The following is a 20,628-nucleotide window of genomic DNA, read 5'->3' as shown; positions in this document are numbered from 1 at the left end:
TCGAAAACAACAGATAGTATAAAATTCTAAAATGAGACTCTTTTTTTCCTTCGGCTGTTTGTGTAAGATATCCAGATCCATTAAACAGAATCTTATTAGAATGAAAAAACAAGATCAGTATGAACTGTTAGCAATTTCAAGCTTACTCACTTTAAGCTTCATTTCATAGAATAAAATTTGCCAGGCATCAAACGATAAAAAACGTTTGAGTTGGCTACAGATGGAATTTAACCTGTATTCTTCTGAGCGTGAAAGAGAACATGTTCTCCTGAAGAGTTGGTCTTGGAGAAATTTTTCCACTAAGCAGAAGTTGGCTTTTCTAAAATACTAGGGTTTAAAGAGATCAGCCCCAGCCGCCGCCCTTCCTCGCGGCCTTTGTCCGCACTGGTGCCATTGAATCTCAGAGCACAGCAATGAGAAGGACTTTCTGCTGCCTTCACCTCTGGGAGAAGGATCAAGATACCATTCCCTGGGCCGATGACGTCCTCGGCGCCGGATAAGTTTAGTGAGCTCTGTGAGGGCAGAGGTTAATGGCGGCTCCTCAGCTTGGTGTTTGCAGAGGCTTCAGGAAGCAGGAAGCCTGTGTCTACAACCTGGGGAGCAGCTTCCTGGGAAAGTGCTGTGATAGTTTCCTAGAGTTGTTGTAACAGTACCACCAACGCGGTGGCTTAAAGTACAGAAAGGTATTGTCCGCGCTTACGGAAGCGGGAAGTCTGAGATCAAGGTGTTGGCGGGGCTGATTGCTTTTGAAGAAGTGAGAAAGAATCCGTTCCAGGCCTCTCCTCTCGCCGCTGCTGCTTTGCTTTGCTGGCCATCTTTGGTGGACCCTGGCTTGTAAATGTGTCACCTGATTTCTGCCTTCGTCTTCATGTGGTGCGCTCCCAGTGTGCATGCCTGCCTCCAAATTTTCCCTTTTCGTAAGAACATCAGTCATTATTGGATGAGGGGCCCGTCCTCCTACAGTTTAACCTCATCTTAACTAATTGCATCTGCAATGACCCTCTTTCCAAATAAGGTCCCATTCTGAAGTACTCAGAGAACTTTAACATACGAATCTGAGGAGACACACTTCAACCCTTAGTGAGCCCTCAGCCCAGTATTACATCCCTCCCTGCCCTGAGTCCGTCAGTGTAGACGGTGGCTGCCCCAAGGCCTAAATCTGACAGAAGGTAAGGAATTCACCCTGGCCACCTGCCCTTGCCTCCTCTGAGACTGCAGAGCCCCAGAAGCCTGACTTAGGGCCACACGGCCGCCAAGTTTGATAAGATGACGTCCTTCAGGATTTACACCAGGGACCGTCTTTTTACTCCTGCTGGACAGGGGGCGAAGTTAGGCATGACTGTGCTGGGGTGAGTCTCAGCCACCAACTGGAGCCCCATTCATGGCTTTCTGTTTGATACATGTCCACAGCCCAGGATATGTCCTCCTTTGTGGGCTTCGTTTAAAGGTGGCTTTAATCAGCACAAAGGTCAGTTGGGGAGCTAAAATGGTCTAAACAAATAGCCACTCCTTTTCTTACTAAGCTGCCTTTAGTCGATTTAGCCTTATTTCTTCATTCTCTTCTTGAAGATGTTTATGTTTAAATAAAGGTTTTCTCCCTCACAGCCTGACTTGTCCATCTGCTTGATTCCTGCAGTGAAGTCTTAACCCTCTGTTTGTCTTCTCACAGCTTGTTGCCATGGGGATGATTATAAGGTGGCACATTTCAACACTAACTTCAAAGCACCCTGAAAGAGATGGAGAAAATGGGCAGGATAGAAATGGGCTCTTAGCTGAGCACATATCTCTGATTATTAGCAAAAGTGCTATAGCAGGAGAGTTTGGAGTAACAGGGGATACGTTATTGTTTAAGTATATGTCAAATGGCTCCCCAAGACAGGCGTCCTCTTATGTAAGGAATAACATTAGAAACCCAGGAATTGGCCTCTCAGGAGGATGGGCCCTTGTGATTCACAAATGAAAGAATGCTTCATGCTGAAGAAACATGGCGCTTCAGCAGCCCTTCTGAAAGGTTGAGTTGGTTCTAGAGGTGGTGGCTTGCTTTCTGGGTTCCCTTGGCATGCCTGACATCCTAAGAAAGTGTCCAAGTTCTTTGGAGGGAGATGAGGCACTGACTTGCCTATCAGCTTAATGCTATTTTCTGTTGTTGCTGGGTAGAGGCAGGGAAACATCACAAAGACATAAAAAGAGAAAGGCTTACTTTTTTTTTTTTTTCAAGAGAAAACTGTTGCACAATAATTAAATAACTCAAGTCCCATATTATTTAGAAGGCACAGAGGATAACATCCTGGTCTCAGCTCCAGACATCCAAGTGTTTGAAGTGAAATTGTCATTGTCTGGCTTCATTGTTATCCAGGTGCCAAGATGCCTTAGCGAGTACAATCAACCTAAGACTCTGTGTGTAGTTTTTAAAGACAAAACACCCATTTTTGTCTTGTAATTTTTTTTTTATTATCTTTTAGATAAAAATATATACCCTGGAAGAGCATGACATTTTATCTGTTTGGGTTGAAAAGCATGTGGAAAGACCAGCACACGTGACTTATCATCTCTTATCTGACTTTACCAAGAGACCTTTGTGGGACCCCCATTATGTGTAAGAATACATTTAAAATATTTTCTTAAATAATGTCATGTAAATGACATCATGTAAAGGGTGGCCTCCATATTGCAATTCATCTCCACTGCCCAACATGTGACCCATTGTTTATTAAATAAAGAGTATGTTTTAAAACTTGCTGTGCACTGAAAACTGCATCAAGTGTTACTGAGAGACACAAAACAAAAATTATTTGAATCATTTATTTATCATTTCTCTTGAGTTGACATGCTTTACCCACATCTGTTGTGATCCTACCAACAACTCCACCCTTGGTATTATTCCCACTTAGCAAGAGAGAGGTTCTGAGGCTTGCCAAGATTGCTTTCCTAAGCAACCGAATCTGAATTGGAACCCAGATCCATCAGGCTCTGAACTCCACACCCTTGTACTTTAATACACAGTTTCGTTGCTCTTGAGGAAGTGTTTATCTAATTGTCCTTCCCACCTCCCACTCTTGGTATTTAATGAGCGGTTTCTCCTTTTCCTGTGAAGTAGCATTCCCTGGTGAGAAGCAGAAGGGCAGCTGTGTGAATACTGAAGTACAAGGCATTCCTTCCTGCCCTGTCTGATCAGGGCCCACTCCTGTCAGCCTACGTCTCTTCCTGCTGTTACTTCCTGTCTCCTGCATCTCAATCCAATCTCTGCCACTCTCACTCCTTTCCTGGAGTACAAGGATGTGCGCCTTGTCACCTACACCGACTGGGTCTGACTGCTCTCGGGCCACGCCCCCTTCTCCTCCGAGGAGTCCCAGCTCCGGGGCCATAGCACCTGGGCCCTCACTGGGCATCTTGCTGAAAGAGAGGGATTGGTGAGATGGGCTTCCTATTATATTAAGCATTACCATTTACTTCCTAATCTTGATGAGGTAGAGGCTCATCTTTAAGATGGCTATACTTGATAATGATTAATATCCTGTAATAGACAATTTAATACCGCTAAAGTGAAACACCTCTGGGGTCATGTGTTACATTTGCATAGATGCCAAAATAATACATCATGGTTAATTCTATCATAATAAAACGCTCTGAAAGAAGAGGAAATACTTCACAGTTTTCTTGCATCAATATTTGTAGATACTCTATAAGTACTAAGCTTTAAGCAGGAACAATGGCTAAGCTTTGGTGTTAATTCATTTCAAATGTTTCTCGCACTGTTTTCTATGTCACCTGACTTTCCAGCCAAACTGAACTTGAATGAATGGAGGAATGAATGAATTCTAATTCAACTTACTTGTCTTGTGTACCTACCTTGATTCAGGTACTGTGCCAGGTGTTTTCATTTAATCCTCACAATAACCCCATAGGTATTATCATCTACATTTTACAAATGAAAAAAATAATAATAAAGTGACTTGCCTAACATAACATAGATATGAAGTGTACATTTAGGATTCAGAGACAAGTTGTTTGACTCTGAACTTGGTGCTCTTTCCAGTATACCATATTCTGTTATCTAAGAGTCCTTCTTTGATGACTGTCTATATAATTCACTACTCTTCAGATATTATTACCTGATCCTAGAGAGAAATAATTTTGTGGAAAACAACTATAAATGCCTTTCTCCAAAGTGTTGAGGGCAGTGACCTTAGAATCATACGGCCACCATTCTCTCCATCACATGCATAATTATTCCTGCTGACCAAACAGCTTTCTAGAGACAGACTTTGAGAAATAATGCTGGCAGGGTGGTTATGTGAGCAGATGAGTGACTGTAGACATCAAACAGAAGAAGTGAATGCCTTATTCAAGCAGGTAGAAAAGTGTCGCCTTTGTTTTGCTGTGTTGTATTTACACAGGTCCTGCGAAGTCATAGACTGGGTGAGTGAAGCTGATCAGATATATTATATCACTTGTCCTGTAGTGAACGGTGACAAACCCAAAGACTTGGTAGTACTTGTATCACGAAGAAGGCCTCTCAAAGATGGGTGAGTATAAGCAATTCAAGTGTTATAATAATGTTTTGTAGATGAGAGCAGAATGAAAAAGTTGATATGAAAATAAGGAAGGCAATATTGGCATTTCTGGTCTTGAATGATGTTCATCTGAATTTTTGCTAGTTGGACCTTTAGTTATTTTAAGAAGTCATCTATTAAATGCCACCTGTGTGCAGAGCACCGTGCACGATTCCTGAAGCAGTTCCTTTTCCTTTTGCTGTATGCACACGTAACACTGATAGTTAGCAAACCTTTAGAATATTCCATCATCAGTAAAAATGCAGTGTGTGCCAAATAAAACATCAAGAATAAGTTTAGAATTTACAAAGGCGCAATTATGCTAGACATCCAAAATGTCTGGCTGCCAGCTATGGTTGTTGACTAGAGCGCTTGTCCTTGACTTCTCTGTGGGCATTGGACTTCTCGGGGCACGGTGTCTATGTTTAAGGGCAAGTGTCCTATGTATTCAAAGAAATGAGGAATAGAAGCTTCTGGGACATTTAAGGGCTACACCTGGAACTGGCCAGCATCATTTCCAATGTCAAAGCTGGCCTGCGGAAATAAATCAAACACATGTGTGAATATGAATGCACATGGACGTTCAGTGTAGTATCACTGTATTTATTTATTTATTTGGCAAAAGGTAGAGAAATAAACTGAAGGTCCATCTTACAAATTATGGTAGAGCCATACTGCAGAGTACTGTGCCATCGTTAAAAAGGATGAAGTAGCTATAGAGGCACTGATAGAGAAATACCTCCAAAGATTTACTGGTAGGTGAAAAATCAAATTATAGGCCAATACTTATAAAATGATTGTATTTATGCAAAAATCTGTATATGCATTTGCTTACATCAGTGTTATTTATTTATAAAAAGGTCTGGAGGGACCTTTTAACAGTGGTCCTTACAACCCATTGGGGCATAACAAAACATGCTTAGAACTTGACTCCAGCTTTGTGGAGTTACGCAAAGGGTAAGTAATTCTTAGGCAGAAAACACCTGTGGCCCTTACTATCCTTCCCTACACTTGAATGTGGCCATAGAGACTGTATTCGAATGTGGAACACTCATCTAGAAGAGGGGTCTCCATAGTTTCACTTCTACTTGTATAAATAAGTTGAATTAACTGCAGGAATTTATTTTCTAACCACTATTCTTCATTTCTCACAATAACTTAGAGAATGTCCTTTATTTTTCAGTGACACGTACACGGTGGCAATGAAATCGGTTATTCTACCATCAGTCCCACCTTCTCCACGGTACATCAGAAGTGAAATCATCTGTGCTGGATTTCTCATCCATGCTATTGACAGCAGTTCCTGTACCGTAAGTTTGATGAAACATCTGCACATTAATTTGCTCCGACAGATACAGAGAAATCTTTTACCCACATTTCCTAATTAACTAATTCTGTAATGTGTGTCCACATCAGGGGGAATCCTAAGGTCATCCTTTTAGTTCCATTCCAGAACATCCCCAGAAGATCAGAGTCATAGCCTCCCCTATACCAACAAGATTCAGATCCCTGCTTGAAAAAGCTCTTGGGGCGACTGGGTGGCTCAGTTGGTTAAGCGTCTGCCTTCCGCTCAGGTCATGATCCCAGGGTCCTGTGATAGAGCCCCGCATCGGGCTCCTTGTTCAACAGAGAGCCTGCTTTTCCTTCTGCTTCTGCCTGCCACTCCCCCTGCTTGTGCGCTCTGTCAAATAAATAAATAAAATCTTAAAAAAAATTTTTTTTTAAAGCTCTAGGTCAATAAACAACTGAAGTAATGTGTTCCCTTTTTGAAACAGGTGTCCTACTTCAACCAGATTTCTGCTAGCATCTCTCCTTACTTTGCTGGAAATCTTGGTGGCTGGTCAAAATCCATCGAAGAGACAGCAGCCTCTTGTATACAATTCATAGAGAATGCTACTGATGATGGGTTGATAAACAGATTTTAAATGGTAAACTTCCAATTACCTGTAATTTTATTTCCCACCTTTAATTCCAAGTACCCTTAGCCTTGACACTTGGCAAGGTTTTGGGCCACAAAATAATTTAATATTGGCCTAGGCAAAACACAGTTAGGAAGGGGTTAAAAAATAAAATTCATCTCGGGTCAAATACCAGTGATTTGGATCGTATTATTAAAAGAGCTTTAACACTGTTTTAGATCATCTGTGGCTCTCCTCCCTTCCAGGGGCACAGGCAGTGGAAATGGCCCATATGCAATTTTGTATGGACTATAAAATGGTACAAATATGGTTTTAAATGATCATAAGCATTTTTAGGCTAGAGAGGTGAAACATGTGTTCTGTTTAAAATTTTATAAAATCAAAAATGGTAAGTTGGCCAGTTGATTAATAGTGTGGGATGGTTCCATATATGGCAGATATCCGTATGTCAGGAGCATCTGACAAGATGTATTACATGTTTTAGAGCTTTAAATTAGGAAGACATTAAAACATAATGGAATCCAATCAATTTTAGTAATAGGAGCTACTTTACTAGTGTCATTTCATATATATTCAAGGTGGCTGACCAATTTAGTATCTATTGCTATATATACACAGAAAAAGTACCTGCAAAATGTGTTATCACAGAGAGTATTAACCGAGCTCTTCTTTCATAACCATTACATTAGCACTTTATTCCCCAGACTTCAACATTCATTATTCTACTCTGTGATTTGTCTTAACTCATAAGACAAACCAGCACATGGCAAGTTGGCCTCCTCTATGGGACAACATTTAAAAGTTGAAGGACTTCTCCATTAGAGTTTAGAGCACTTAAGAGGTTAGGTACATCCTGCCGTCTGTATGTCAAATCTCTACCCATGCTTCCCCTGCCTACCCCCGCCCTCCCCAGCCCATCCATTCACCCAGCCTGGGTCTGGTTGTTAATTATTTTTATTCCATGTCAGCAGGCTCTCATTTACATGAATTTCAGACTATGCTCCAATTTTATGAATTAACACTGATGTACAATAAGAGTGGATATGCAGGCTTAAATGACTATACATTTCAGAAGTAGATAGATTTTTGAGGATATTTTTAGATTTTAAAAAAGGTGAAAAAATCAGCAATAAAGGGGTTACATTACACTGAAATTTTGTATGGTAAAATTTCAAACCTCTCCTGTAGTTGAGACGTTTCTAACTTCTGCCTATCATAGGTCTTTGAATGTATATGTTTTTGAAAATTACTGCAGTAATGACTTGAGGTGTTGGTGAAACACCATCCAAGGAGGAACTGAAACCAGAGATGTTAGGGCAGATGGATTTAGGACTCAGCCACGGAAAAGTGAAAGATAAGCTTTTAAGAGGTGGCATTTCCAGAGGACTGAAGGAAGAATGCTAATGACTAAGTCCTAGGGGATTCAACAGAATACTTTTAAAATGTAATCAAATATCTCTGATATTTTTCTGATATACTGATATCTCTGATATATATTTTCCCCCCAAGTCTCCTCTCCATCCTAAAGCCCCATTAGAATGCACGTGGCCTTGTTTGTCTTTATCATGGCCACAATCCCAAGTGCCTAAAAGAGTACCAGGAACATAGCAGGAACTGGAGAAATATATAGTGCATAAATAAATTTAATGTTTGCCTTCCTCACTTGAGGAAGCTTTTGACTCTCCAGAGTCTTTGGCACCTGATAGGACGGGTGAAATAAATCTGTTTGGACTAAATGTCTAAGGCAGCACTGCCGTCCTTTTCCAGCTGCACGACTTGTGTGACTTCTTTTAAATGGCATTCATTTCCTTAAGTTCGGGGATGCTGAGCTGTATTCTGTCGTGTTTTCCTCTCTTACCAAAAATAAAAGAACAGCTCCTATTAAGACTAGAACTGTTGAGCTATGCAGACATTAAAACAGAGAAAAGTGTTTCTTTTATTTGGTAAATATTTTGCTTTTGAAGCTCCAGTGACTAATCACAGCTGTTTCCTTTAGTTACAAATGTATCCAATCAGGTAAAATTCCAAATGAAACACATAATCCACTAGAGTCATTCCATTAAACAGTACAATGGGAGCCCTAAGCCTTGTGAAATATATGTATTAAGTATGCATGTATTCATCAAATCAAAGAAGCTAATGGGTCTCTGATTAGTGTTCTATTATGGTGATACTTGCATCTCACCTGGACGCATCTAAGACATGTGAACAAAATGCTATTAAGTGTAAAATACACTCTGTTAAGTGCCATCATTCTGGTTGAATACCCCAAACTAAATTTTGGCTAGAATGTCTCTTGAAAATCAAGAGCAAAGAGCTGCTGTTAAGGTATTCTTCTATTTTACCTCAATAATTTGTACTTCTTTATGTCAAAACTAAAACAAACATTAACCAAAATTAATCTCATCTAGAATTCACAAAAGATGGTGTTTCCAAAGGGTTTGTACACAGATATAAACAGACAATGGCTAGTACAATCCAGAACAAGGTATTCAGAAAAATAAGTAAATAGCAAATGAAATTTTATTAAATATTTTAAAAATACAGTAGATTTTGTGGTAACTTATAAATTCTTAATAATAAATTGTTATTTTGAACCAAGAAAACAATATAACCAAAAATTCAATTCCAAATGCAAAGCAGTTATACTTTGTTTAGGGGTGGTTCACATTAATGAATGGTTTTTAAAAGAAAGATGATTGTTACAATCAGGCATATAACCACTTAGTTATACCTAAGTTCTGTCTGTTAAAAATGTTCTTTTAGAGAATCCAATTTTAACATCTTCTACTTTTCTTCAGTGATTTTCTCCAGTGACAGAAGCACTCTTTAATGACAGCACTCAGGAAACGATGTGACCATTCCCCGATCATACTGGTATCTACAAAACAGGTCTCCAAGGGAGCCCAGCTCCAATTTGTGAAGTATGCCCGGTTCAGAATGTTTAACAATGAGGTGGTAACTAATGATAGTACTAATCATTATCAAAAATTAACAACTTTAGGTATCTTTGTCTTGGGTTCCTGTGGCTTAGGCACATCCAAAATTTCTTCATAGTCTGCGCTCATTCCCTTTGCCCAGCGACCAACTGTGACCATTCGATCTGTCAAGGGATGGAAGTTAGAATGTAAGAAAAATGGTAATCAAATACATCCCCATAGTTTGGTACTGGCTTAGCAAAGGAACTAGTTTTGACATGAATAATCACAAGGAGGGAAGACTCCATCACTAAAGAAGAGTGAGCATCCTGTAATTGATTATAACCCTTGATTTCAGAGTACCACAGGCAATTTCTCTCCCAATTAGGGAAATGCAGCAACTGCTTTGCAATGCACAAACTGATGAGAAAGCTCTTTCATTCTTTCCCAGAGTTCATCATTATAGAGTCAATGAATTCCAAGAATCTATAAACAGTAGGACTTATGAGGCATCGGTTTTAAATGCACAAGATTCCACCTGTGAAATTATACAACATCTGCTTTTCAGTCTTGTCATTCGGGAAGTGGCAATCCTCCCAGGAGGGAGAATTCAAATTCCACTTCCATCATTTCAGTCTCACTGCCTACAATCCAGACAAGAGCATAAACAAGAACTCTGGGTTTTCAAAGGGAAATGTTCGGGTAGGAAGTAAGAATGGGCAGACTTCTTTGTGTCGTACTGTGACTATTTGAGAGAAAAAGAAATGTGCTTTTTCCCTAAGAAGCACTACTTCTACCCTCCTGTCTTTCTTTCACTCAAGATTATCATCATTCCAATCCAGGTAAACTAATATAATAATGGTCTCCACTTCCCTCACATAGGTATAGTGAACATTTTTGAAGTTTTTGATGACCAACGGTAGTATTTCATTAGGAAGAAAATACAACTGGCCAGCTGATGTGTAGCTAACACAATTTTAGTATTTTTGGAAGTTCTTGCAACCAATTCTGAATCCTTTAGGTATAGATAAAGCAAACCATATGTGAGAATGCTCAATCATAAAAATATTGAGTTATTTTCATACTATTTTCTCTTAATGAATCAATATTTTTCTGTTAGTAACAGAATTGGCTCTATTGTTAAATTCATTAGTTGGCAAATAAGAATGTGTATAAATAAGATGCTTTATAAAATCAGGGCCCTCTAGGGCTTAGTGGTCACCTTTTCCCCACCTGATAGTACCAGCTACTAATGCTCAGTTACTACTGCATCTACTCCTGACAGAGAAATGATTAGGTTGTCATTGCAGTAGGAAACCAGGCTGCCTTAAAATCAGCGGTACCTCAGTGAGTTAGTAGTAACAAAATTCAGCAGAAACACAGAATAATCACCTCAGGACTTCTAAATGGAGGCCCAGAGAACTCACCTGAATTCTGACTCCCAGGGCAATCTTTCTTAAAATGTTCCACGGAGCCACAGAGTCTGCAGCAACCACCTATTAAAAGAGCAAAGTCACTGAAAACCTCTCATACTTGCAAGGCATTGTAATGTCTCAAAGCACTTTTCTTATCTTCCTTGGTCCTCACAGCCTTGTCAGGTGCACAGGGAGGTGGAAACAGGAACATAGGCAGGTGCCACCATTCCTATTAGTAAGTCCACTCCCCAGGCTTTTGGATCCCACAGAGCACTAAACTGTCCCTACACAGCATGTTTTGTACCTGGCCTTCAGGGGAGAAGAGGGAAAGAGAGGAGAGCTATAACGGAAGAAGGTACTTGTGCTCTGGAGTGTCCAAGAGCCACTGCACAGAAGACCTTAACCGTGGTTAGAGAGGCAAAGATGTGTGAACTGTTGAACCTGTAAGCAAAAGTGGTGTTCAGATGCATTTTTGGAGGAGGACGTCCATAGTTCTTATCAAATGACCAACAACCCCAAAAAAGATTAGGAGCCATTGCCCCACTGCTCATCTCTACAGGTCAGATGGGGGTGAGCCGTGACAAAAGGAATGAAATTCACTTTCATTCTAGTGCCTTCTATCTGCCAGGCACCCTAACCCTAATAAAAATGCCTGTCTGCCTACTTTAAGCAACATTCCAGGACCATGAATTAAAACACACGTCGTTTCTAAAATTAGTCTTTCCCTTAATGGTCAAACACTATTACTTAATGGTCAAGCATTATCGTGACATGCTCATAATGTGAAGTGACTTACCCAGAAATACGACCCTATAGGATGTAAACCTGGCTGAATTCTCACTTCTATGTGATTTTTTTCCTTTGCTGCACTTTTCAAAAATATGTAGTCATTTTGCATAACCATGCAAAGCCATCTTTGTCCTTTAGTCATGTCATCTGACCTGTGTCATAAGTTCAAACCTGAGAGGCACCTTTGGGCATTTTCCAGGGCCAGCTTCTTTACTGTTGTAGATGCCAGAGTGAAATAGGAGAAGCACTCTGAACAATCTATTTTAATTCTCAAAGCTCTTCAAGGTGGATACCGTAATTCATCAAATCTAAGACACCACTGATTATAAGATGTATCATTATTTACATACCTCTCAGAAAAAAAAAAAAACAAACCTGCCAATTACGTGGCACTCACCACTGGTAAGATACATTTTGAGTTCAGAGACATTAAAATGTGAAAAAATGTACATCTTAGAATCAAGGAAATACAGTTTTTCATCTCCATTTAACAGGCGAGGAAGCTGAGCTGAGAGAAATTAAATAACTCAGTCAAAGTCACCCTAGTGAGTGGTGGTACTGGAGCTATAACCAGTCAGCTTGATTCCAAAAGCTACACCTTTTCACTGGACTTCTTCCATGGAACCCAGGACGTGACACCCAAGAGGTGTCTGGAACCTGATGGAACCAGCTATCACATAAACACCTTACAGTAACAGAAAATTTCCTCCTTTAAGCTTTAGACATCACAGACTTTATTTAAGGAGCTTAAGATGTTAGTTGAGCTAAAGACAAGAAAGTTACATGATCCCATGCTAGACTATTAACCAAGGAATTCAGAAACAAAGATTACTACACATATTGAAGAGTGTACCAGCCCGTCTATCCAAAATGGTATGCTAGCCTATGATTAAATTCACAACACTATTTTTTAAATCTTAGCTTGAGATATAACCCCTTTGCTTCTGTTGTTTTTAAAAATAGATATTTATTTTCTTTTTCTTTTTTTAGGAGAGAGAAAGAGGGCATGAGCAGGGGCAGGGGGCAGGAAGAGGGAGAAGCAGGCTCCCCGCGGAGCAGGGAGCCAGATGTGGGACTCGATCCCAGGACCCTAGGATCATGATCTGAGCCGAAGGCAGGCACTTAACTGACTGAGCCACCCAGGCGCCCTAAAAGTAGACATTTATAACATACTCTCACAAATGATGCTGAAACAAGCACAAAGCTTGAAATATACACTTTAGTTTTTTCCGACTTGATTAATATATCGTCATATTACACATAAAGTCCAGTACATAGAATAGAGTTTGATAAAAATTGAAATTCTTAAGGTGTTTTTATTTGTTCAAGAATTTATTCAAGAGCTGATTAAGAGTCTAAGTTAAATCACAACTCTGCATGATAACTCACCTTTTTTGACATGTAAGGGTAACAGTACTCACCATCAGCATAGAGTCCTTTGGGATTATCAGGACATGATCTGGACAGATGCCCCATTTCCCCACAAACAAAACATTTTGCAAAAGGAAATTCACCTGTAAGGATCAACAGTTCCTGGTAAGTTGGCTAAGTATAGAACAAGTTACATAATTCATATTACTTTAAACACTGGGGGAAAACCTTATTTTTTCAAAACCTTGATTTCAAAATATTAAGTGCCATGTTCATGACAAACTGTGCTGTCCAAAAAAAACCCCACTTCCGACATTAACCAAATAAAAAACCAATAGAAAGAAAACATACCAAGAGCTGGGTCTACTTTGGCTTTGCACTTGGTTATTTCATGCTCTGTGGACCCACACCGATAACATATTCCAGTGCCCATATCTTGATTCTCAAGGGCAGCTGGGCAATCTGCAATCCCATGGCCAGGTTTTCTACAATGGAAACATACCTGGGGAAACAAAATGTGAATTTCCAAATTACAAAACTACATTGGCTTTATTAATTCTTGTTATCAAAAATATCTTTAAAACGTCTCTCATTTGTTATCTAGCTCTTTTTAAAAAAATCTCAATATTTTATCTATAGAAAAAAGTTGTCTCATACATTCCTAAACAATAAAAAATGTCATCTCCATCAGACAGTCTCAGTGCTTTTGAAAACCCTCAATCCATAAATCCATCAATCTCAGACACAAAGTTAAAAATGGTTTCGTAGAAACTGCTTAAATGAATTAAGCAGGGCGCCTGGGTGGCTCAGTTGGTTAAGCGACTGCCTTCGGCTCAGGTCATGATCCTGGAGTCCCTGGATCGAGTGCCGCATCGGGCTCCCTGCTCGGCGGGGAGTCTGCTTCTCCCTCTGACCCTCCCCCCTCTCATGTGCTTGCTCTCTCTCATTCTCTCTCTCTCAAATAAATAAATAAAATCTTTAAAAAAAAAAAAGGATTCTCTTTAAAAAAAAAAAAATGAATTAAGCAAATATGGACTATTTATTTCATTAATGGGAATATCTCCACTAGAAAAACTGAGTTTTCTGTGGAAAACAAAAAATGACCAAAAATTATTGGTCATAATTAATACTAGTACTTAAAAAGTTCATATATTTGAATAAATTTGAGTCAAATGATCCATTTAAATTATGACTCAAATCATATTTCATACCAATAATGTATCTTACAGTTTTTATATCTTTAATACATATTCCTTAATATTCAGAATTAGGTGTTTCATTTTTAGAATATGTACACAACACATTTTAAAGGAATAATTCTAAGATGAAATATTTGGCTCCAACATCACACTAAACAATGATTTGGTTGCTTTACATACTACCTGGCAATTTGGAGAATAGTTATCGCTGCAATGAATGAGAACAGTAGTCATAATCAAACATGGTAGATACTCGAAGATATTTAAGCTATTTTATTTAAACTGAAAAAGGTATATATATTTCTTGGATAACAAATAGTTTTTTTCAAAAATTTTTTTGAAAATAATTTTTTTTCAAAATAAGCATGGGATTTTTAAAAAGCAAATTAAACAGACAAAACATACAATATTTTGGGGCGCCTGGGTGGCTCAGTCATTAAGTGTCTGCCTTCGGCTCAGGTCATGATCCCAGGGTCCTGGGATCCAGCCCCGCATTGGGCTCCCTGCTCAGCAGGAAGCCTGCTTCTCCCTCTCCCACTCCCCCCTGCTTGTGTTCTTGCTCTCGCTCTCTCTCTGTCAAATAAATAAAATCTTTAAAAAAAAACCAAACATACAATATTTTGCAACTGTGACCTCACTTTCTTTTTCTCCTGTTTCATAACATACTGGAAAAGAATGAGTCCCTTTAATATTCACTAACTTGTACATTTAGAATGAGCTGGTCCAAACAAAGAAAATGCAGTTATTATACAAGTTCAAGAAAAGCTATGGCTAAAAACTGGATCACCATAGTAAGACTTGAAGTCCTGGTGAAGTCAGCATGGTCTCTAGTAACCTGACAGTTCACTGACTAGGTTTTACATGTTTTTTTTTTTTTAAGATTTTATTTATTTATTCGCTAGAGGGTGTGCACAAGGTGGGGGGCAGAGGAGAGGAAGAGGGACAAGCAGACTCCCTGCTAAGCGCAGAGCCCTACACTGGGCTGGGGTGGGGGTGGTCCATGGGAGGGGGCTTGAGGTGGGGCTAGAGGCGGGCTGCATCCCAGGACCCTGTGATCATCACCAGAGCTGGTCAGACACTTAACTGACTGAGCCACCCAGGCACCCCAGGTTTTTACCTTTAAAACCTGATCTTCATGTAGATGGGACTTCATAAATTATCTTCATTTGTTAGCAATTAAGAACTGAAACTTAGGGGCGCCTGGGTGGCTTAGTCGTTAAGCGTCTGCCTTCGGCTCAGGTCATGATCCCAGGGTCCTGGGATCGAGCCCCCCATCGGGCTCCCTGCTCTGTGGGGAGCCTGCTTCTCCCTCTCCCACTCCCCTGCTTGTGTTCCCTCTCTTGCTGTGTCTCTCTCTGTCAAATAAATAAAATCTTAAAAAACAACTGATACTTAGAATGAGGTATTAAAAATGAGAAAACAAGCTATATACTATTTAAAGTATATGCTTTAATATAAAGCATTCATTTTTTTTCTTGAAAACCAATGTCTTTCTCCTTTAATTACAAATACAAAACTCTTAAAAGGTCACAATATTAATTTTTTTCAAATAATATGCAAGTCATCATATTGCCTATGTCAATGAAATTATCTTTAAGTTACATTACCTTTGAGTTAAATTAACATAAATTTTTTTTTTAAGATTTTTTTTATTTGAGAGAGAGAAAGAGAGAGAGAGTGTGAGCACACATGAGCGGGAGGAGAAGCAGAGGGAGAGGGACAAGCAGACTCCTCAGTGAGCATAGAGCCTAATGCAGGGCTCAACCGCACAACCCTGAGATCATGACCTGAGCCTCACAAGAGTCGGATGCTTAACTGACCGAGCAACCCAGGCGCCCAGATAAAAAAAATATTTTTAAATAATTGTACAATTTAAACAAAACTATCCTGATCCAAATAAAAATGATTACCTTTTCTATCCAAAGTTATCCATAAGGAATGTTTGATCAGCATTATCTCTAAATAATTATCTGCAAATATGTATAAAACTAATCTTGCAAATAAAAATGAAGGTGTAAAATGATAATACTGATTTTTATGTATCTTACTAGAAGACTTGGAAAATTCATTTAGAGAAGGGAAAGAATTATACGAAGTATTACATTTCCTATGTCTGACAGTTTAAAAATCTAGTGCTAGGCACAGAAATCAACTTGAAGCCCTAACATTCCTCTGAGAGTAGTATGGAGGTGGGAAGGACAAACCCAAGGGGTTTTAACTCTTATTACTCTGCTCTGTTACTAACTAATGTGATTCTTACTAGATCTCATTCCTGTGCCTCAGTTTTTCATGAATAAAAACAAAATATCCTCTCCAAGGGAACCACACATATTTAACCTGTTGCACTTAACCCTCCTCCTTACTTTGATTTTTTTTTTTTTTTTAAATGGCTGTTTGAAAAGAAGCTATTGGAAGGCAGGACTAAGAACACAGGTTCTGAAGTCAGACAAACTCTGGGTTTGAATTTCATCTCTGCTACTATACTCGCTGAGGGGCTGTCAGCAAGGTACCCTGTCTACACCTCAGTCTTTTCTCCCCATAGGAGAATAATGCTACCATCTTTACAGTGTTATTGTGATAATTAGTGCATCAAGTGCCTAGCATATAGGAAGTGCTAAAAAAAAGTCCTAATGTTATTACTAGCCCTCAAAAAGATGCTTTATAAATCTAGTATGCAAGAGCATTCAGACTCTGCTAGAATATACATGTGTGAGTATATGAATAATAGTTATGACCTATATAAAGTAACGTTTCGGTAGAAGTAATGATCTTACCATTGCATTTTTCTTCGCTGCTTGTCTTTTTAATCTTCTTCCTTCCCGTCGACTATCTTTCTTCAAAGCAACTGCAATTTCTTCCCTTACCTCCTGACTGTCTGTTGCTATCATCTCTCCATTATGAACCATCTGTGAGTTTTGTCTTAGGTATTCCATGAATCCATTTACATCTTCATTTAAGTACTCCTTTTTCTTTTTGTTCTTTTTGTGTTTTGCTTGAGGAGCATCATTTCTAACAGAGAGCCTTTTGGCTTCAAGTTGTTTACTCTTTGATAGATTTTGGCCTTCTCCCTCAAAGGACCCCTTCTTCATGTCCTCCCATGATGTTGCAGTCAAAGGTCTCTTGTTATGTGCGGTAGTAACTCGTGCCCACCTGGTCATGATTTCATCAGCAGTATCTTATAAAGCTTTAAGACAAGGATGGCTGGTTAGTGACCATTAAAAAAAAACAAACACTAAAGATACACACTATCACATTATGCCCATATATTAAAGTCTTAATTATTAAAACACTTTTTACATCATTTAGGTATTTGGTGTTTTTTTTTTTAAGATTTTATTTATTTATTTGAGAGAGAGACTGAGATAGAGAGAGCATGAGAGGGGGGAGGGTCAGAGGGAGAAGCAGACTCCCTGCCGAACAGGGAGCCCGATGCGGGACTCGATCCCGGGACTCCAGGATCATGACCTGAGCCGAAGGCAGTCGCTTAACCAACTGAGCCACCCAGGCGCCCCATCATTTAGGTATTTGTATATTTAATTCTATAATATGCTGCATAGATATGCCTATAAATCTAGCCCTTACCAGAAAAGCTACCACACCAGTAAAACAAAAACAACACGTATATAAATGCTTAAAAGTGTAAAACAATTCATGAAGTAACCAAATTACTTTGTAAAATTTGAATCACAAAGTAATACAGTGAATGAAGTTACTCTTCCCATATTCTGCAGTTTTCCTGGCTGTTTCGTATCTGTAAATCCCAAGGCTACTTTCTTCCCATCTTCTTGCTTCGTTCAGTGAAAACAATTTGCATAGCAAATTAACTATTCAGAAATCCTGTCCTTTGACGCAAAGTCTGTCATTACAACTCTTCCCGGCAGATTGAGAAGTAAAATATACACAAGTGGTTACGGTCACGTGATAATGCTGGGTCTTCTACTAATCAGTATAAACCACCACCAGCCCAGTGGTTTCAAATCATTTGCAATTTTGAAGCCGCGCCCCCTTTAGGGCGGCATCCCGTGTACCAAGCAGGGTTAAAACCTCAGCTCTCAGCGTTAGAAACACCCCGCGACACACGCTGAAGGGCGGAGCCAATGAATAGGTGAGACGCGACCCAGCACTTCCACACCCCGCGCGCACACTCATCACTGCAGATCCTGCGACTGTCACGGTCGGGCCTGGAGCTGTTCAAGAGGTGGGTGTCCTTCCGCTGAGAACCAGGGAAGGGCGAAGCTCCGAGTATCAAGATCCAGTCGACGGAGCCCACTCCCACGGCGGGTCCCAGTGGGGCTGGATGCGCCAGCCCGGGCGGCGAGCGCCGGACAGCTGAGACCGGTCCCCGCGACGGCGCCCTCGGCGGGCCTCGCATCCCGGCACTCCAGCCCCTCTGGCGCTGAGAGCTGTTGGGCGCCTACCAGTCAGTCGCTGTGCCTTCCCGCCAGGTCCCTGGGAACGAACGGGAGGCCTTTACGGCATCTGGGGGTCCCAGGGTCCTACCTCGCTTAGCCGTGCGTAACCGCTTACCGCGCACGAATCCTCCACGGCAGTTGAGTTAGCGAGCCAGAGAAGCCCGTCCCCCGGCGACCGAGTCGGCACTCGGGACCGGAAACACGTTGTCCCCGACAGCGCGTCACTTCCGGCAGGCAAAGCTGGGGTCGGAGGCGTGAGCTCGAGTATTGCCCTGCGCGGGTAAATGCGGCTGAGTATTTGTGGAGCGCCTAGCGTTTGAAGGGTGCAGTGCTGCACAACGGGGACACAGAGATGAAGAGTGCTTAATCCGTGCCGGCTGGAACCCACAGTGTAGTGGAAGAGTTGTACGGCAGGATGGGGATTTGAGAAGGTGACCTTTGAACTGTACTTCTAAAAACAAAAATCTATCAAATTTGGGGCGGGAATGAGTTAAGGGCTTTCCAGGTAGATGTAAGGTAAAAGTCTTGGCGCAGTAGTAGTGGGTCTTTCTCCTAGAAATCTAAAAAAAGACATTTAGGGCCCTTTTGGGTGGAGAGTTGGTGCCTCGTGATCCTCCTGCCCAATGCTGGTTAAGCCTTCAATTGAAATAATTATACTTTGTGGCCAAAGAATGTTGTCTTTTTAAGACGAAAACCCTCATTTAATTCATTATCTCAATCTTCTTCAAACAGCTACCCCCACCAGTTGTACTTAGTGGGGACAAAAGACATTATCACATCACTCAGTTCACCAAGGTCGCTACTTCATTACCATCATTATGGCCAAGCCATCTTGCCCCTTAACTATCTTTCCACTTTATCTCCACTGCTACCTCTGTCTCAGGTTTCATCCCATCTCACCTGGATTACTGGCAGCTGGTCTGGGCATCTACTTTTTACGCCACTCCCTCATCCATTTCCATGCCTTAGCGAAGTGAACTTTTGAAAGTGTAAATTAGGGGCGCCTGGGTGTTGCCGTTGTTAAGCGCGGACTCTTCGCTTTCTGCTCAGGTCAAGATCTCAGGGTCCTGGGATCCAGTCCTGAGCCCTATCTGGCTCCACGCACAGCAAGGAGTCAGCTTGAGATTTTCTCTCTGCCTCTGCCCCTCCCACTCCTGAGCAAATCAGTAAGTAAATCTTAAAAAAAAAAAAAAAAAAAAAAATCGTTACCCTTCTGCTTTAATCCCTTCCATAGTTTCCCATTGCTCTTTTTCTTCTTTTTTTAAACATCTTTTTTTATTTTAGAGAGAAGGAGCACACATCGGGGTGGGGGTGGGGGGGAAGAGGGACAGAGGGAGAGAGGGTCTTAAGCAGGCTCCATGCCCAACGTGGAGTCCCACGCAGGGCTCAGTCTTATGACCCTGAGGTCATGGCCTCAGTTGAAATCAAAAGTCAGACGATTAACACACTGAGCCACCCAGGCACCCCTCCCATTGTTCTTAAGATGAACTTCAAACTCCTCAACTTGGTATTAAATACCTCCCTACTTCACTAGTCTCACCCTGCACAATCTCCCCTTTTTTGACCAGGAGACTTTCCTCAGTTTCTCAAATGCTGCGTGTACCTCGCTATCTTCAGGCCTTTATAGCTGTTGTCTTTGCACCGCAGTCTTTCTTCTTTCAGCTAAGGTATTTACCCTTAAAGGCTTTTCACATTTTATTCTTAAGCTTTCCTATTCCCCTCCCCTGCCACCCAAATAATGAATTGTGTAATAAGTTGTTTATTGCATTCCTGTTGCCTCTTATATATATAGTTGGTACTCAGTATGTTTTTGTTAAATGAGGAGTAAGTACATTGCAATGCTTGTTAAAGCAAACTAGGAAGTGACCTGATTTTCTTTAGGAGGAAAGATTAAAGTCAATGCTGTAGGAATAATGGGATTTGGTATGGTGAATATCTCAAATATCTTCGGTCTTATGGTGGGGGAAGTTGTAAAAGATAAATTCCTCCAGCTCTTGAAGAGCGGGAGCTTCCCAAACGTTGTATGGTTGTCCACTTCATACTATGTTCTCA

General features: G+C 40.6%; 2 protein-coding genes across 4 annotated transcripts in view; one reads left to right on the top strand and one right to left on the bottom strand.

The window, feature by feature from the left end:
• Positions 1-20,628, top strand: part of ACOT12 (acyl-CoA thioesterase 12) — a 93,660-nt gene that overhangs the window by 46,981 nt on the left and 26,051 nt on the right. Inside the window, exons 13-16 of the mRNA XM_035014764.1 lie at positions 2,463-2,596; positions 4,398-4,526; positions 5,737-5,863; positions 6,329-6,481. Of these exons, the coding sequence (XP_034870655.1) occupies positions 2,463-2,596; positions 4,398-4,526; positions 5,737-5,863; positions 6,329-6,478 (540 nt within the window). The 3' untranslated portion in view covers positions 6,479-6,481. The remainder of the gene's footprint in view (positions 1-2,462; positions 2,597-4,397; positions 4,527-5,736; positions 5,864-6,328; positions 6,482-20,628) is intronic.
• ZCCHC9 (zinc finger CCHC-type containing 9) lies at positions 8,385-18,780 on the bottom strand. 3 transcript variants are annotated; one of them, XM_035014770.1, is made up of 6 exons: positions 18,692-18,780; positions 16,939-17,348; positions 13,317-13,467; positions 13,016-13,108; positions 10,818-10,886; positions 8,385-9,575 (listed from the first exon to the last, which is right to left on the bottom strand). In XM_035014770.1, the coding sequence occupies exons 2-6, from the start codon at positions 17,320-17,322 to the stop codon at positions 9,457-9,459; spliced, it is 816 nt and encodes a 271-aa protein (XP_034870661.1). In that variant the 5' UTR covers positions 17,323-17,348; positions 18,692-18,780; the 3' UTR covers positions 8,385-9,456. The 3 variants fall into 3 exon arrangements, with proteins under 3 accessions (XP_034870661.1, XP_034870662.1, XP_034870663.1); XM_035014771.1 differs by having other exon boundaries at positions 18,583-18,770; XM_035014772.1 differs by lacking the exon at positions 18,692-18,780 and adding an exon at positions 18,308-18,500.

This window comes from Mirounga leonina, unplaced genomic scaffold, assembly GCF_011800145.1.
Source record: "Mirounga leonina isolate KUSES-001 unplaced genomic scaffold, KU_Mleo_1.0 Mir_168, whole genome shotgun sequence".
Taxonomy (NCBI): Eukaryota; Metazoa; Chordata; class Mammalia; order Carnivora; family Phocidae; genus Mirounga; species Mirounga leonina.
The sequence above is the reverse complement of the archived record's forward strand: the minus strand, read 5'-3'. Positions and strand labels throughout refer to the sequence as shown.

Excerpts from the sequence above, each read along its gene's own strand:
- ZCCHC9 (XM_035014770.1), bottom strand. The coding sequence starts at position 17,322 with ATGACCAGGTGGGCACGAGTTACTACCGCACATAACAAGAGACCTTTG. Across the intron at positions 13,109-13,316 it reads CAAAGTAGACCCAGCTCTTG|GTGAATTTCCTTTTGCAAAA; the intron begins GTATGTTTTCTT and ends TGATCCTTACAG. Across the intron at positions 9,576-10,817 it reads CCCTGGGAGTCAGAATTCAG|ATCGAATGGTCACAGTTGGT; the intron begins GTGAGTTCTCTG and ends ATCCCTTGACAG.